Genomic DNA, 17,553 nt, shown 5'->3' on the forward strand with positions numbered 1-17,553 from the left:
TTTTTCGTCAGACAGTAATTGATTATACGTGTAAGATTTTGTATGGTGTGCGGAAAACATTCAGATCTTCACACCCACAAGCATTTTTCCTGAACAAATCAGTTACCTCTTCAAAGTGGAATTACGCATTCATTTTTCGGTTGACTTTAAAGAAATTCAAAAGTTCGTCAGGTGGTTCTTCGATCTGTAAAGAGTCAATGAAAAAAATTGTTTTGTGTTGTAATTAATGAACCTATGTGAAATGTGCCCTATGTAAAATATGCCAATTTTTTGTTCTTTATTGCTTTGTTTTCATAGTTCCGCATGTCTTTACAAAATTGAAAATGGTCAACTGCTTTATTTTCATTGTAGTTTTTCAGAGTTTTTCAGAATTATGATCAGGTATACCACTTCTAGGAGGCGTTGGTATGTATTTGGGACATTTCCTTCTTATCTATCTAAATTAAACGTTATTTTTTACACGCCGACCTAGCTTAAGTCTGAAGATGCAATCAATATCAGAGATAACAATTTATGCTTTGTTGACCTTCTGCACGGTGATTAAATCAGACATCGAAATCAGGTAGACATTGCAAGGCAAACGTATTTCAAAACTCATGTCTCAGATGTTATAACAAACATTTGCCCCTCAATACAGAGATGATGGTAATAAGCAGACCTTTTTATTCACTCTGATTGATGAAATTAGAGTAACTGATATAGTTCAATAAATTATGATGAGGATGAAAATGGGCATACTAATGATAATTTCCGGCAAATTGAAACATTTGATTATCAATATTTCATTCTCCCCTTTGGACAGACTATTCCATTCAAGTCAGTACTACTGCTCGTCAAACATGATTCCTTTTCCAGATCTCAAATTGCATTTCAATAATATTGAATATTGTTTGAATATGATGTGGTTAGTGGGAGTTCACCCTGAGATGACGAACAAGATGCAGACGTTTCTGTTTTTGTTCAACATGTCGACAAACGTCATTGTATTCTCATTGGCTGGATCATTATTCGTGTTCGGAGATAGACCTCTTTCTTTGCCCAGTATCATCAGCATTCTAGAATGTTTGATAATGATGAGTCACGTAAGTTTCTGTTCCGATTGATATGCCATTTTATACCCGATTTTAATATCTGAGTTCACCACGAAGCAGATAAACAAGTCACTGATTGTTGTCATTGAAAAACACCAAACCACCATCGACTGGCGTCGATGCTTTGGTTGGTTTCCGGGTTTTGTCGGGGTCTTCTTTGATTATAATCTCAAACGTTTCGACTGCAACTACGGCAGTCATCTTCAGTGGCGTGGCTGAAGTACTCTTCTTGAGTTCCAGTTGATATGTCAAGAAAAGTAATTCGATCACGCCACTGAAGATGACTACCGCTGTTGCAGTTGAAACGTTGAGAGATTGTAACCAAAAAAGACCACGGCAAAATCCGGAAACCAACCAAAACACAAACAACAAACTTTTTCAATAACTAGGATATAGAATTGAATTAGCCAATGTGTCATGAAAATCCTTTCAATTAACAATTGATAGTGTAATTTGACTGAAGAATTTACGAAACCACAACACGTGTTTCAGTATACAATAGCTTACCCTGACGTGTTCATACTAACTGAATTGTGAGCTGGTTCAGCTGATTCAGTGTCTCTCAGATATAAATTATGTTGATCCTGTAGTTAAAAAGAAAACTGTATCTACTTACTACAGAGTTGAGTCACTTGCTTGCTGAAATATTTGTGGATGTCCTTCAGAATGCAGGTCATAATAATCAGTTGATTGACAGTTTCTCGTACTGGTACAGATACGTAGATGATATTTCAGTTAATGAATTGATGGATGTGAAATTTTGTATTGGTAACTGATGTTACTGTAGTTTTTTTTAAGGGAAAAACACAAGCACTACGGGAAAATCACGGAGCGGTGCTTGTGCGAAAGTAGCGATTCATATCAGATTTGAATCGCTGGAAAAACATTTGCTGAGGTGTGTATAGTTTTCTGGTTCGGAACAGTGTTCCAAGCTTTTAAGAAACTGCCTTTGCAATTCCAGTGACATGTTCAACAAAACAATAATAAATAAAACAAAATTTTACAAGAAGCACGCCTCAAATAGCTGATTGTCAAACAAAAATTATCTCTTTATCGACTTGTGATATGTTATATATTTTCTCATGAGGTAGAATAACAACATACGCGATAACCTAAATTACTCTACTCGAGCTTTGTGAAACTTCTGAAATGATTATTTAAAATGGCCTAGCTTCAAATCCATGTGTACTAATTTGCTGATATATTTACGCATATGAAAGGGGTTTAGTGTAATTTATTGCCCTTCTAACTAACCAACAATAAGACAATTATTAGAAAATAAAATGACATCCTCTCTCTCTATACCAACATGGGAGTTGGATAAAAAATTCCAAATTGACTCACGATACTATACTGGGTTCTGTTCTTTCTCTCTGGTACGGTATTTGTGTGAAATACACATCCATTGTAAGTGCCACCAAACGCAACACCACAATTAACTCACTGCCCGCAATTTACCGATATTCCACTATCGCACAATCCTGTTTTGGAAAGTCCCTTGTTGCAACCCTCTTCCGCAACTCCCTTTCGCGACTCTTTATAGCAGTTCCTCTATCGCAAAAGCCCTTTTCGCGACCCTTTTCCAAAACTAACTTTCGAGACCGTTTTGCTACCCTTTTCCGCAACTCCCCAAACTGACCGATCGTCACTGTCCCAATTAACCGACTCCTTCAGTCGTCCTATCGCCACCGTCCCAATTAACCGCCCAATTAGTATTCCCAAGTCCAAAAATCTGTTTCTAACACTCCTCCCTTGTGCCGTCCCCTGATTGGTCTGATCTCTGATTAATATTTCCGACTTTTTCCATAACCCTTCCTACTCAAGGAATATCTTTTTTTCTTCAAAGTCATTGGTCAGTTTTTATTTCAAATAAAATTTCGGACCCACCTATTCAGATATGGCCGAACTTTCTGTCCGCGAAGCCGAAATGCAAACTCATAGCTTGCATTTTCACGTTTCCAGTATTATTACTTATCAACAGGATACGTTTGTTTAGTCTACTTCGAACGAAACATAAACCATTCATGATACCGCCAAAGATCACCAACCATGAATTAAATTCAACGCTCCCTCTGTTGGAAAAGTATTGATACCGAAAAAACAAGTGACCGACCCCGATCTTGAATAAAATTATATTTTTTGTTAACTATCGCAATGGCAGTTATTATAATTTCAACCCCCAAGAAACTCATCAAAACGTCTGATTTAAGGCGACGAGGAACGATGCGCGTGGGTAGAGGAACGGTCTAAGTAATGAAGCGCCATCGCCGGGAACGCGACCCGAACGCGGGCAGACGCGTGAGGACAGACGTCTTTGACGGTTGTGTTAGTTTTGCGAAATTTCTTTATAGGTAACATTTATAATATGTAATAATCTGAAGCGTCACCGACGTCCACTTCCGTGTGAAGAAGGCATCATCGAGGTGCGTAATTGAGTAAAGGCTCTGTAACTAGCGTGGCTCAGACGCGTAGTGGCTTCTTACGCAGTAGTCGCGAACAGTTTCAAATGATTGGTATTCTCAAATATTCAGATTTCGTTGTTTGGTATTTTCTTAAATTGATCCTACAAAAAGTCCTCTTCATTATTATACACTTAACCAATGAGTCTCGCTGGCTTCGCACACATAAGAAGTCTAGAATAGTTCAAGTTCTCGACTTTTGAATTCAACAAGTTCAGGTATTTTTAATACGTTCATAGTTTTACAGAGTTAATACAGATTTCAGTCCTCGTGAACTACAGAATATAACCAATTCACCGCGTAAATCTCTATTTTGTTTGGACATCGGGATTAGAAGTAGGTGGATAACGGATCTCTCTAATAGTAGGTATTGCAACTCTGAATTGAACTCGTACCAATCTGTCGTTAGACAAGACTACTTTCAATCGATTGAAATCATTTCTGTGTATATATATTTTCATTACGTCCCTATGTCATCCTCTATAATAGCTCTATCTCATATTCTTCATTTGAATGAAGTATAGAGATTTGTTTTTATTGAAAGGGGTATGCCTATTTTCTGGAGAGATTATTTCCTGGAAAAGGAAGGTTTTGGCCTTCTACTTCTGTATGTTCATACAAATAATGTGGAAAATATTCCTTTCATTGGACGTTTTCCACATTCTTTGTATGAAGATAGAGAAGGAGAAGGCAAAAACGTTTCTCACTCAGAGAATTATTTATTCAACCTGAAGTGATTATAAATCAAGAACTCAGTAGATAAAATATTTTTAACAATTCAAATTTTGTTTCGGAAAGTGAAAATACAAGAAAAAAATCAAATTCTTATAACCAGGGTAATATTCAATTGCAGAGCATTGCAAACATGATTCAAAAGTAATTTCATCTGAAAATGTATACAATCAGGAACTATGCAAATTTTGCGATTTCTTCCTATATTATTCATTAAAATTTTTCTGAATGTTTCCAAATTTTCATGCTCATATATAATAAATGACAGAGGATTCCTATAGTTATCATGAATTCCATTAGTTCTGAATCAATTTTAATTTAAATTTTATTTATATCGTTCATTTTAATTTCATTGATTTTTTTTGTAATTTTAAATCCTTTTATATCATATTAGATGATGGAAGTCCTAACTAATGAAATTCATCATGAAACATTGTCAACCACTTCAAACTATAGTGGAGTTTTTATGAATGTTTTCAATATTTTTAATTAAAACTCCCCTTAATTACATTTCATATATTTTAGGGTACTCTGAAACTCATGACACTGAAGATGAATAAGTCAAAAATTAAATTTATCCTGAAGAAAACGAAGGAATTTCGGGAATTCGATGAGATCAAGAACAAATCACTGAAGAGGGTTTGCAAGCAAATCATACATAATCTGTCAATTACGTTCTACCTCTTGTTCATCTCAGCTTCACTAACCGTACTGGTTTTTATTTTTTCCCCACTCCTAGTTCAGAAGTGCACAATTCTGGAAATATATGAACCGAAAACGATACCACAACCGTTTTGGATTCTGCTACAAGTCTACTGTATTATTTTTGGAGTATTTTTTCCAATAATCAGTTATGATGTATTTTACATGAGTATAATTATTCTGTTGAAAGTGCGGTTCAAAATACTGAACTGGAAAGTGGGAGTTATTCTACAAGGACCGAAAGAAGAGAAGAGCGCAAGAAACCCAATCAACAACTGGGTACTTCACCATAACTATTTGCTTAAGTATGGTAGATTTGCCAAAGGATATGAATATCATTAACTGATTTTTTTCAGTTTCGTCGCCGAAGTCAACAATGCTTTTTCCACCCCATTACTACTATATTTCGGAATAATAACATTAACTCTATGCAGTGAAGCTTTATTATTCACTGAAACGTAAGTATTCATTCGACCTCCAAGCATGCCAGATATTTGTGGTTATTTCTTTGTTCTGAGTAAGCAGTTTTTGGTAGGTCCTTGAGGTTCTCTTAATGATTCGACTTTCATCTCCCTAATCATCGCAAAACGCCGTCCTTTTTTTGGTCTCTTCGAACTTGAGGAAAGAAAAAAGTCGTTGGGGGGCAAATCTGGTGAATACGGTGGCTGAAACATGATTACGGTGTTGTTTTCCGCCAAAAAATTACGAACAAGCAACGGCGAGTGAGCAGGTGCATTATAGTGATGCAACATACATGAACTGTTTTTCTACAATACCGGACGTTTTCTTCGTATTGCTTCTCGCGAGCGGCTTATAATTTCAAGATAATAATCCTTATTGAACGTACGACTATGTGACAAGAACTCCTGATGCACTTCCCCGCAGTAATCGAAGGAAACAGTGAACAAAACCTTGACATTTGATTGAACTTGGCTTGCTGTTTTTAGTCTTGGCCCTCCTGGGCTCTGCCATTGAAACTATTGGACTTCGATTTTGGTGGCATACCCATATAACAGTGATTCATACCAGTCATGACCCTTTGAAGCAAATCTGGATTGCAGGTAACGTCTTCCAACAGTTCCTGAGCGTCGATTTTTCTGGTCAAAATTCAGTCATTTTGAAACGAACTCCGCTGCTACATGCCTCAAACCCAAAATTTACGAAATAATTGCATTGCATGAGCCAACCGGTTTGCTGATATTCCCAGCAACTTCAATAATAATGATTCGACGATTCTTCATAACAATTTTCTCCACTCTCTCAACATCCTTCTAGTTGTTCATGTACTGCTGAGGCGTCCAAGGCAAGCGTCGTCATTCACTTCTACTCGACCTTCTGTAAATGCTTATCCACTTGTAAATTTTTTTCTGACTCACAGTACAATCATCGTATGCCACTGTCATTCTTAGATTTTTTCGATAGCAGAAAATCGTCGAACACGTAAACATTTTTATGCCTCTCAAAACAAACTGCGAAACAGCTGAAACTGTGAACATGAGTTCGCAACGAGTGTACCAAGTGCAATACTAGGATTCTCAATCAGAGTTCCTAATCATCAAACATGGTGTACCCCAAAGGTCTGTAATAGGTCCTCTCCTATTTATTTTATGTATTGATGACCTACCGCAAAACTTGTCATCATGCGTGCTGTTTGCAATACTAGGATTCTCAATCAGAGTTCCTAATCATCAAACATGGTGTACCCCAAGGGTCTGTAATAGGTCCTCTCCTATTTATTTTATGTATTGATGACCTACCGCAAAACTTGTCATCATGCGTGCTGTTTGCAGATGATGTAACCATATGCGAATCACATGTAGATAAGCAAATATTGTCAAATTCAATGGAATTGGCGGAGCATAGAGCGGAAGAATGGTTTCTAACAAACTAATAAAAACAAAAAAAAATAAATACCAAAGGATTCCATAACCTTTTTATTATTGGAGGTAGAAAAACTAAATTCGAGGATCGTGTATTTTAGTTCAATTTACATTTTTTGACATATTTACTTGCTTTGCCGTATTTCCGGTTTGACCGGAAATAACCCCAATTTTCGATTTTTAAGATGTACATCCTATATATTTTTACTTTTTTTGATCCAGAATGACATTCTGAATCCAACAACACTTCACTTGTCAATATTTGACAAATAAAGTCATTTTTATTCCAATGTTGATTGTTTGATCTAGAATGCCATATATTGTGTAAATCGCTTCATACTTGATCAAGTGACATGTGAAAACTACGAATTTGAGGCTTATGAATTCACAGTCGTTTTAACACAGTCGCAAATATGAATTTTTCCAGTTGACCTGTTTTTTTCCAAATGAAAAGGGGGGCTCGTCGGCCATTTTCTTACGAATAATATGATGCCACACACTTTCACTCCATTTTCTCTATTTTTCTGAATAATTGCAAGGAACGATCATACCAAATAACAAAAAATAAGTATTCGGTATACTTATGCACTAAGTCGTGTTATTCTAGTTATCCGTGACAAACAATTGAAGCTGTTGCTAGGACTACCTAAACAAATAAGACAATGAATAGCCATTCACTTTTGAAAATTCATGTGTTGTGTAGTTTATAATTGAATATGGCAAATTATACTATAAACGAGAAAATTGATGTTGCTAATTTATGGAGAAACGAAAAAGAATGCAACTGATGCAGCTCGAATTTATGCTCAGAGGTTCCCTAATCGTCGCCATCCCACCCGGCATTATTTTCCAAAATTGAAAAGAAAACTGCGAAATGAACCAGAAAAAAATGCCAGTAACTTCATCGTCAGCGAAGAAAAAAAGTAGACGTGTTGGCCAATGTTGAAGTGAATTGTACGGCGTCAATTCGCCAAATTGTTTCTGAGTGTGATATAAGTTATTCGTCCGTTTGGAGAATCCTTTACAAATATAATTATCGATTATTCAAGTACCAACTACACCAACATCTTTACCATAACGATCACAACCGAAAATTGACTTATTGCAACTGGTTTTGACTAAATACAGAGACAAAGTACGTTTTCCATTTAAAATTATTTATTCAGATAAAACCCGATTCACCAACTTGGGTATGTTCAATAGGAATAATAAAAGGTACTGGTCTCAACAAATTTGAATCTGGATGGGTGTTATCGGAGGAAAACTTTTGGGACCAATAATTTTCGACGGGCAACTGACTGCAGAAAGATATCTACAGTTCCTTAGAAATCAAATTAATGATTTCATTGAAGATTTGCCACTGGCTAACCAAGTTGATATATATTTTCAACAAGATGAAGCGCCACCCCACAATTCTCAAGTCGTTAGAGAACATCTGAATGACACTTTCCCAGAAAATTGGATTGGCACTTGGACCTATGGACCTATTCAGTGGCCTACGAGGTATATTCTTGAGTTGTTATATTTTTACATAAATGTTTTATTTCTTTTTCATATTCTAGATCACCAGATTACTCCGCTAGATTTTTTTCTCTGAGGAACAATTAAAAATCAGGTTTACAATACATCAGCTACTCGTGAAGAACTAGAGCATAAAGTAAGGGTGGCATTCCAGAACATCACTGAGGAACAGATAATCAATGTGATGCGCGCAACAATTGAAAATGTTGAACTTTGACGTGATCAAGTTGAAGGCCATTTTGAAAATGTATGACCTCAATGGACTAATTTGCGACTTTCTTGCAATTATTCTTGTTATTAGAAAAATAGAGAAAATAAAGTGAAAGTGTGTGGCATCAAATTATTCGTAAGAAAATGATCTTTCACAAAAAGCCGACGAGCCACCCCCTTTCCATTTGAAAAATGAAGTTAACTGGGAAAATTCATATTTGCGACTACGAAATATTTCTTGAAACGACTGTGAAGTCATAAGCCTCAAAATCGTAGTTTTCCCATGTTACTTGATCAAGAATGAAGCGATTTACACGATCCATGGCAACCTACATCAAAAAATGAACATTGGAATAAAAATTATTTCATTTGTCAAATATTGACAAGTGAGGTATTATTGGATTTAGAATGTCATTCTCGATCGAAATATATATAGGATGTCCTATTTAAAAATCGAAAGTTGGGGTCATTTCCGGTCAAACCGGAAGTACGGCAAAGCAAGCAAATATGTCAAAAAATGTAAATGGAACTATAATATACAACCCCCAAATTTCGTTTCTCTATCTCTAATTATAAAAAAAGTATAGGGGTGAGCCACCGTAGAGAATCACCCGGTGTGTATTCCGTACGACTTGCTATAAATGTGTATACATGATGTGGTCAAATAAAAATATCTATCTATCTATCTATCTAACAAGATCTTGAAAGTAGAAGTAACACCTCACAAACACTTAGGAACAGTACGAAGAATTAACTTTAGATGAGCCGTTGATTGGTGATTCAAACGATTCTGAAAGATAATTTTCTATGTTTTCCAGATCAAATTTCAGCGATGCATTTAGAGCGGGTCTATACTTTTCTGTGGGATTGTTTGAATTCACTGCATTTTACTGTTTGCCAGGAGAATTACTGATCGATGAAGTGAGTATTTAGAAAAGTATTGTTCATTATCTAACATAAGATTGTAACATATCGATATAATACTTTTCCGTATTCGGTTAACTTTTCAATGATATCATTCAATGAAAAATGCAATCGAAAACTATCTCACGATGACGCCAACTAACTGAGTTAAATCAGCGTAAAAGAAAGTGTTACAGTTTTGCTATATTTACTCATTTTTGGGAGCAGATATTTGATTTCTAATACAGGCGTATACTTACCTTCATGGGCCGCACTTTTCGCAATAGTTAGCCTTAAATCTAGCCTACTGCGTTATCCAAAACAGTTGCTTAGAAATTTATTTTTACTCTACATATCAAATTTCAACGCAAAATTTAAATTCAAATTTTTTTTTGTAATTTTTCAATTATTTGTTCTAAATAAAGAGCTACTAAAATAATAAATTCGTTATAATGTAGGAGTACAGATGAAAAACCCATTATTCAAAATGAATACATTAATTTCATTGATTTTGACCATTTTATCATTTCTGTAGCATCTTATTCGGATTCAGTGATTCTCACGAACTGTTTTTCAGGTTTTGATCCGTATTTTTAATCCCCACCAGGATTATTTTTACAACGTTTTCGGCAAAGTCTCACTTGCCTTCTTCTGGTAATGTCTCCAGACAGCAGCTCAAATACAAACGTTGTGAAAAATATTAAGGTCTTTAACGATTGTATAAGTTAGTTCTTCATATAGCCTGATTTTTTTCGAAAAAGATGGAAAATCCAGTTTACTCGTTTTTTGTAGTTTTCTTCTGGAGAAAGCAATTTTCCTCACTTTGTTCGGTAGAAACCAAAGAAATATCCATGTAGTATAAATATTCTTTTTCAAAATCAAATACGTGTCGATGATTTTTTCATCTTCAAAAATTATTTTCATACTCATTATCTCCTGTACTAATCTACTATATTATATTTACGTTCTGCCTAGAGTGCTTTGTTCAATAACTTTACCTTCAGTAAAGTAAATGAATAAACTTATTATTTTGATTGGCATTTTCATTGATGATTCAAAACTGGGCATTGAATATTTTGTGATTTTGCCCGGGATATTTGTTAATACCAATAATTATAATTTGTTTTCAAATGATAACACGATTAGTTGTATGCTATTTCCATCCACGAAAATAATTGTATGATATATTTTGAAACTTTCTTTTTGAATTTCTCCAACAAATATAAATTATCAGTCATGCTCACTTATCACCAGTCTACTTGTATTCATATCAAATTCCGCTAATCAATTATTGGATTCGTCATAAACATATTTTTCAGCACAATCAATAATTAACACAATCACTGTTTGTGTCTTCCGAAACCCCTAAGATTATTACTCTCTCGGTCACTCAAAAACAATGGTATTCACCGATAAAAAGTGCTATAAAAACCGCGACGGAATCTCAGAACTGCAGACACAACATCCAGTGCTCGAAGATGAAGTGTGTTCTATTGTTCTGCTTCATAGCTTTCTGCTATGCTGTGCCTACAGCACCAACTCTCCCTAACGTCCAGTTTGGAGAAGACGGTACCATCACAATCACCGGAGCTGATGGAAAAAAGGTGGTTATTTCCAAGTCAGCAGGAAGCGATGGCCAAAAAAATGTCGAAATTACACTACCAGATCCTCTAGGCACAACCAAATCTATCAAAATCAATCAAGACTACAATCAGAAGACAGTCAACATCGAAGATTCTTCAGGTGGCCGTTACAAACGAAGCTCTGTTTCAAAAACTTCGAAGGAAACTAAAAAAGGCAAGTCAGAAGCTGAAATTCTGGATGAAATTTTCAAAGATTACCAAGGAGCTGTTGATCTGAAGTCCTACGAAAAGGTTTTGAAGGAAATCGACAGCTACGTCAAATCTGGAGACCTAGACTCATCCATATACGAAGTTTTGAAAGGTTTTGCACAATATGACGCTGTAAATCCCGAAGGATACCCAGGACAGAACAAGATAGGATATACTTCTGCTCTTGGGTACTCTCCGAGACTAGTATCTCTCCAGAATTACCTGAACAAAGTGATCGGGGAACAACAGTCATTGAATGGTGGCTGGTATGGCAAACAACCTTTACTTGGATCATCTCAGGGACCGATTTGGTACAAGGAAGCTCAGGCGCAGTTCTATGGACCATATGGAGAAAATCTTCAGCAGTACAGGTAAGATGTTTCATCAATGTAACACGAGGAAATAAGAATATATTTTTTGGGAAAGAAAGTTTTTGGCTTTCTACTACTCTATCTGATACAAAAAAATGGATGAGAGAATCTTCCAAAGAAAGGAAGGATTAATCAATTTGAAAATAAGTAACTCTATACATGGATGTGTAGATCATGCAAAGAAATAACTTTCAGACACAAACTGAAAGAAAGTCCTCCTGAAACACCTACTTTCATATAAACATTGAATTACACGAAAGGAAAAATTCTTTCGAATTTTATGTTTATATGAAAGTAGCTGTTTCAGGAGGACTTTCTTTCAGTTTGTGTCTGAAAGTTACTTCTTTGCATAATCTACACATCCATGTATAGAGTTACTTATTTTCAAATTGATTAATCCTTCCTTTCTTTGGAAGATTCTCTCATCCATTTTTTTGTATCAGATGGAGTAGTAGAAAGCCAAAAACTTTCTTTCCTAAAAAATTAATCACTCCTAAAAATATAACCCTTTCAAATCACTATATTTTTCTTTGTGATGTTTTGGTGTCAGAGAATACAAAATATAAATTCGGTTCCGAAACAGCCTCCCTGAAAATCAAGTCTGCTCTTAACTAAATCAAATCTTCGTTTTTGATCATCAGATGTGGAAATTTAAAATCATATACTGAGAATTTGAACTGGATTGTCGGACTTGAAATGAATTATTTTGGTCCACTTGAAACTATATGAACAATATTTTTGGAAATGAGATAAATGACAGTTTCAAAGCAAATTAAACGATTCCTTTTTTCTGTCTGGTGTGGCAGAGACCGTTCTACTGAAAGGGGAAAATGCAAATAATATAAACAATATAAGTACATTTTTTTAATTTTCCTGTTTGAGAAAGTCATGACGGGAATGAAAAATAACTCAATGACCTTTCAGAAGATACAGAGGCAGGAGAGAATATTACCATACTTTCAAATACCATACAAATAATGTTCTTCACCGTTGAAATGAAATACATTCAGTCCTTCCACAAATCTGAAATGTGAAGGTAAACACTACTGATTTCAACAAATATGTGCATATCTTAAGATTGCATTAATCAAAGTGACTAGGTTTGGTTAGGTTACGTCCAAAGTGAGTGGGTCTATTCGACTCCCCACCGCAACCCGCAAGGGTTTATTGTGGCTCACACCTATTCACACTCGACCAAATAAACCCAGCTTCTTAACGAAGCCGATTAGTTTGTATGGTGAGTGGTCTTTCAGGTCAGATGGCAAGAGTACGGCTCTGCCGAACTCTAAAAACCTGATTTGGTCCCCAGCGGGATAGACACAAAGTGTGTGCTCTGCTGTATCATCATTTTCCAAAGACAGGCGCCACATACTGTCTTCCCACGGTCCGAATCTTTGTATATGATGTTTCAAATGACAGTGACCTGTAAGAAGGCCTGTTAGACATCGTAGTTCACCCATACTGTAGTCCAACAACTGTTTGGTATCAAGCTTCGAAGGATGAATAAATACCTTGGAGTGAGCCAATCCTGTGCCAGAAGTCCATACATCTTCTTGTCATCCAGGTATTCAATGTTTGTTTGGGAAAGCCTAAAGCAATGCCAATGACAGGTTCTGGTCTGATGAAGTCGCTTGCAGCACCCTCCTTTGCAAGAGAGTCAGCAGCTTCATTACCTTCCAGGCCAGTATGACCAGGAACAGAGACAATATGTTAAGTCTTCCTATCAAGGAGAGTCGTTTTTTGACAATTTGCTATCAAAGTGACTATCCTTCGATGAAAAACTATGAAAAAATAGTTGAACAAATACTTTATGAGGTAGCATTCCTTGGTTTTTCAACTGTGTTTCCCAAAATCAAAGTTCCACATTCAAATAGCAAAATAACTAACTTGAGTAGAATTTCTCGCTACTCACCAATCCCTTGTCATCATAAATGGGGTACAAATTTAACTTTCACCTTGTTTTTTCAACAGACAATCATACGAACCTCTACAAAATCTGCCCCAACAAGCCGGCCAACAATTTGTTCAGCAAAGCTTGCTGCCTCTGTCTGGACCATATCAACAACAGTTTCCTCAACAACAATTGTATCAACCACAACAGCAATTAGGGGTGCCTCAAAGCCAGTGGAACAGTCTCCCGCTCCTTCCCAAACAACAGTCAGCACAAAACCAGGACTTTCTTTGGGGTCAGCAGTTATCTTTCCCTCAGCAACAAAAAATTCAATCCCAGCAAGTATTGCCGCAGATTCAAAGGCAACCAAATGTCTTGGAACAATTTCCGCAGCAACTTTCATGGAGCCAAGCAGGACAACAGTACTACGGACCCCAGCAGCAGTACTATGGGCCTCATCATCAAAGTGAATTGCAAGTATCTCAGGGTGAACAGCAACAGCAATACATTCAACCTCAACAGCAGTATGAGCTCTATCAACAACAGTCTTACTTGCCAGGAGGACAAGTACCTCAACCGAAACAGAACGTTATCTACCCACCACAGCTGCAACAGAATCTGAATGAGCCAGTATGGGCTGTTCCCAAACAACAGGTCAGACCAGAGCTGCAAGGATTATATCAGAGTCAAGGCCAACAGACTCCAAGCGACTGGTACTACAGGCTGAAGCCTCAAGCAGCTCAATTAGGTCGATTGCAATATCCTGCTAACCTCCAGGTTGTTTAATTCTTCACTATTGTGCTGTCCTGAGTTTTTTCATTTGAATGATCAATAAATATATTTAGTCATTTTCATATAGTTGTATTTTTTCTGTATAAAGCACCTCACCGAACATTCCAATCTGAGAAGACTAAATTTCTGTTATGAATTATTGAAATATTATTCGACTTCCATATAGAAGAGGTTATCAACGAGAAGAACGACACACATAGAATGTAAAGAAATCAACAATTATCAAAATAAATTGTTCGAAGATATTTCTCCTAATGGAAACTAGAAGAAACACATTTTGAAATTTGCCCAATTCCTCGTATAAGGGAAGAAAACTTTTCACATATAGTCTGTGAGCTTGAAGACTGGCTATGAATAAAATCATCTAAAAGAACAATGTGTTCAGGCCAGTCTCAATTCCCTACACTGTAGGTTGATGTACTGACGCCTATCAGAAAACAACTACTTCCCTAGCTAATACCACGAATGGCGTTGAATTATATCCGACAGGTGTCAGTGCAGGATTCTTCACAGAAGTTATTCCTGCATATGCTGTTGGCGATACAACTACCGCAATAGATTTTCAATTATTGGAACACACTTCGGCCCGAAACCGGGCCAAACAGCCCGGTTTGCCGTCGCCATATCTGCCTGTGAACGAGGTAATCAACTGCATATCCGAAATTTGCCCAATTCCTCGTATGAGGAAAGAAAACTTTTGTGAAGAATCCTGCACTGACACCTGTCGGATATAATTCAACGTCCTTCGTGGTATTAGCCAGGAGAGTAGTTGTTTTCTGATAGGTGTCAGTCCATTAACCTACAGTGTAGGGAGTTGAGACTGGCCTGAACGAATTGTTCTTTTAGATGATTTTATTCATATCCAGTCTCCAAGTATGCCCACTGACTATATCATATATATCTATATTCTATATCATAATGATAGACTCAATTTCAATATCACCCGTTCACTCAAATACATATTAGGAGAAAATCGTAATACTGACAATCTCATAGCTTTCCTCAAACACATTAATATGTTACACGAAATGTAGCACTAGCATAATTTGTATCACTGAACCTACTCTAATAAGCCTACGTGGTTGAAGCGTCTTTTTTAATAAAAAAAAAGATTAATGAGTATTCAGTGAGTTACTCTCGCATTTATAAGTATAGATAAATTTTACATGGTTTTCCTTAATGATATGCGAATATTCAAGGTTGTGAATCTGAATGAAAATATGTTGCCACATAAACTATGGTCCAAAAATGTTCGGTTACGACAATACGAGATGTTAAAATTTCAAGAAAGAAACGGAAATTATTCAACATTTCCGAAACCATTTGGGTTATTTTTGTGATATTTGTCAAGCAGTGATAGTTGATGAATGTTTTTATTGTTCGATAATAAATGATTTTCAACTCCACTAGTGGCATGGATACGGGAATTGAATTTTAATTTCGAATAAAACATCTGAGGTGTTTTCTAAGTAATATTGTCTATAAGTGAAATAATAAAAACCCTTGAATTATCTGATAAATCATTGAAAAATTTAACTGTATTGAATTTGATCTTACTTCAGTGGCACGCTTTCCGATATTAACTTTGATATCTTCTACCATCGCGTTTAATGTTTGTTTCCAAATGATTTTTTCCAATCCCTGTTAGAATTTGAACAAGACAGTTCGCTAGCTGTGAGTGAAATCATTGATTTCCTTGTACTGTTCAAAAATTGTTAAAATACTGTATTAATCTCCATCTACTTTCAGCTTTTTATTAAACTCATATACACACTTTATTTCATCAATACACGATAAATGTAGTTGCCTAAGAATATGTCACTTGCTTTTTTTATTTTACATTTCTTATATTTGTATGTCATTCAAATCTATTCACTGTGAATTAGAGATATCCAAATCGTGCTTTGGCAGATAGTTGAACGTTTTCCAATCTTCATCGTCATATAGTGAAAACTGTCACTGTCCGAGAAGAACCATCTTAGGAAACGCCCCAAAGTGTAAGACCGGCTGAAGTCGAGAATATGATGCTATAGGAAAGTACGAGTGAGATCGTTAGATAGTTTAATATTCGCCATGGTGAATTTTACCGAGATTCCTTGTTATATCCTTATCATATTTCAAGGGTTCCGACCATATGGCCAAAAACTATTGGTACCCACTTCATTGGACCATTCTTCTTGCCTGGACGACTTGATAGACAGTCTTACCGCAACTTCCTTCATCAACAACTACCACTGATGCCTGATAATGAACTCTTGGCAAAAATTAATGTATATGCATTATGGTGCACCAGCACATTTCAGTGTAGTGATTTGCAATTATTTGCAAACTGTTCATCCAAATCTTTGAATTGGCACTAGTAGGCTTCAAAAATTGTCACCAAGGTCTCCATACCTCAATTTCTTTCCATAGGGACATCTTAAGGTGCTAATGTACAAAGGTCCCATTGAGACTGAAGGAAAATCAAGAGAAATAATATTTGTAGTTTATTATAGAATAGAATATACGCCACATTGGGTGAAGGGACACATTTTCAACAATTTTTGTTATAGTCCTTCTACATTAGTTATGTATCTATATATTTATGTTGTTATTTGTTGTAATGTGTTGTAAAAATACTTTGTTGGAATAATTTCACTGAATAGTTCCACAAAAACGCTATACAATAGCTTCTTCAGGTGTGTCGTCACGTGTTGCGTGTTGAAATACGCAGTTGCTGAAACCCATAGATAGGCAGATTTAGTCACTTAGAATGGCCCACAAGCTCACCTCATTAGGCGCCTCTAGATGTTTTTGAGAGGTACGAACATCTAAAATCTAAAAGGTACAATACACAACCGTGACTTATTTCAGAACTCGTGGGTTGAAACATTGATGCTTGCAATGAAATTCCATAATGTAAAAAATGACTCCATAAGAATACTATATTTTCAGGAAAGACATGTTTTGGTTTTCTATTTCTCCCTCTTTATACAAAAACATGTGGGAATCTTCGAAAGAAAGAAAGGAAGCAATAAATATAAAAAAATCAACTTTATACAAAGATATGTAAATCATGCAAAGAAGTAACTTTCAAATACAAACTGGATGAAGAGCCTTCTCGCTACCATCATATAAACATTGAATTATACGAAAGAAAATTACTTTTGGAATGAATACTTTTATATGA

General features: G+C 35.9%; 2 protein-coding genes across 2 annotated transcripts; both read left to right on the forward strand.

The window, feature by feature from the left end:
- Positions 1–4,791: 4,791 nt before the first annotated feature.
- Positions 4,792–10,934, forward strand: LOC141485017 (uncharacterized). The gene is made up of 4 exons (XM_074180837.1): positions 4,792–5,289; positions 5,341–5,442; positions 9,414–9,516; positions 10,818–10,934. Exons 1-4 carry the CDS (start codon positions 4,823–4,825, stop codon positions 10,827–10,829), a joined length of 684 nt encoding a protein of 227 aa, XP_074036938.1. The 5' UTR covers positions 4,792–4,822; the 3' UTR covers positions 10,830–10,934.
- Positions 10,925–14,446, forward strand: LOC111510826 (uncharacterized). Its single transcript, XM_023166778.2, has 2 exons — positions 10,925–11,701; positions 13,673–14,446. The coding sequence occupies exons 1-2, from the start codon at positions 10,977–10,979 to the stop codon at positions 14,376–14,378; spliced, it is 1,431 nt and encodes a 476-aa protein (XP_023022546.2). The 5' UTR covers positions 10,925–10,976; the 3' UTR covers positions 14,379–14,446.
- Positions 14,447–17,553: the final 3,107 nt, after the last annotated feature.

The sequence above is a fragment of the Leptinotarsa decemlineata genome, unplaced genomic scaffold, assembly GCF_025532065.1.
Source record: "Leptinotarsa decemlineata unplaced genomic scaffold, Ldec_3_MD MMD2_tig00026307_RagTag_RagTag, whole genome shotgun sequence".
Lineage (NCBI taxonomy): Eukaryota > Metazoa > Arthropoda > Insecta > Coleoptera > Chrysomelidae > Leptinotarsa > Leptinotarsa decemlineata.

Coding starts and splice junctions, on each gene's coding strand:
- LOC141485017 (XM_074180837.1), top strand. CDS start 4,823: ATGACACTGAAGATGAATAAGTCAAAAATTAAATTTATCCTGAAGAAA. Junction 5,290..5,340: donor CACCATAACTATTTGCTTAA/GTATGGTAGATT, acceptor GATTTTTTTCAG/TTTCGTCGCCGAAGTCAACA. Junction 5,443..9,413: donor GCTTTATTATTCACTGAAAC/GTAAGTATTCAT, acceptor TATGTTTTCCAG/ATCAAATTTCAGCGATGCAT.
- LOC111510826 (XM_023166778.2), top strand. CDS start 10,977: ATGAAGTGTGTTCTATTGTTCTGCTTCATAGCTTTCTGCTATGCTGTG. Junction 11,702..13,672: donor GAAAATCTTCAGCAGTACAG/GTAAGATGTTTC, acceptor TTTTTTCAACAG/ACAATCATACGAACCTCTAC.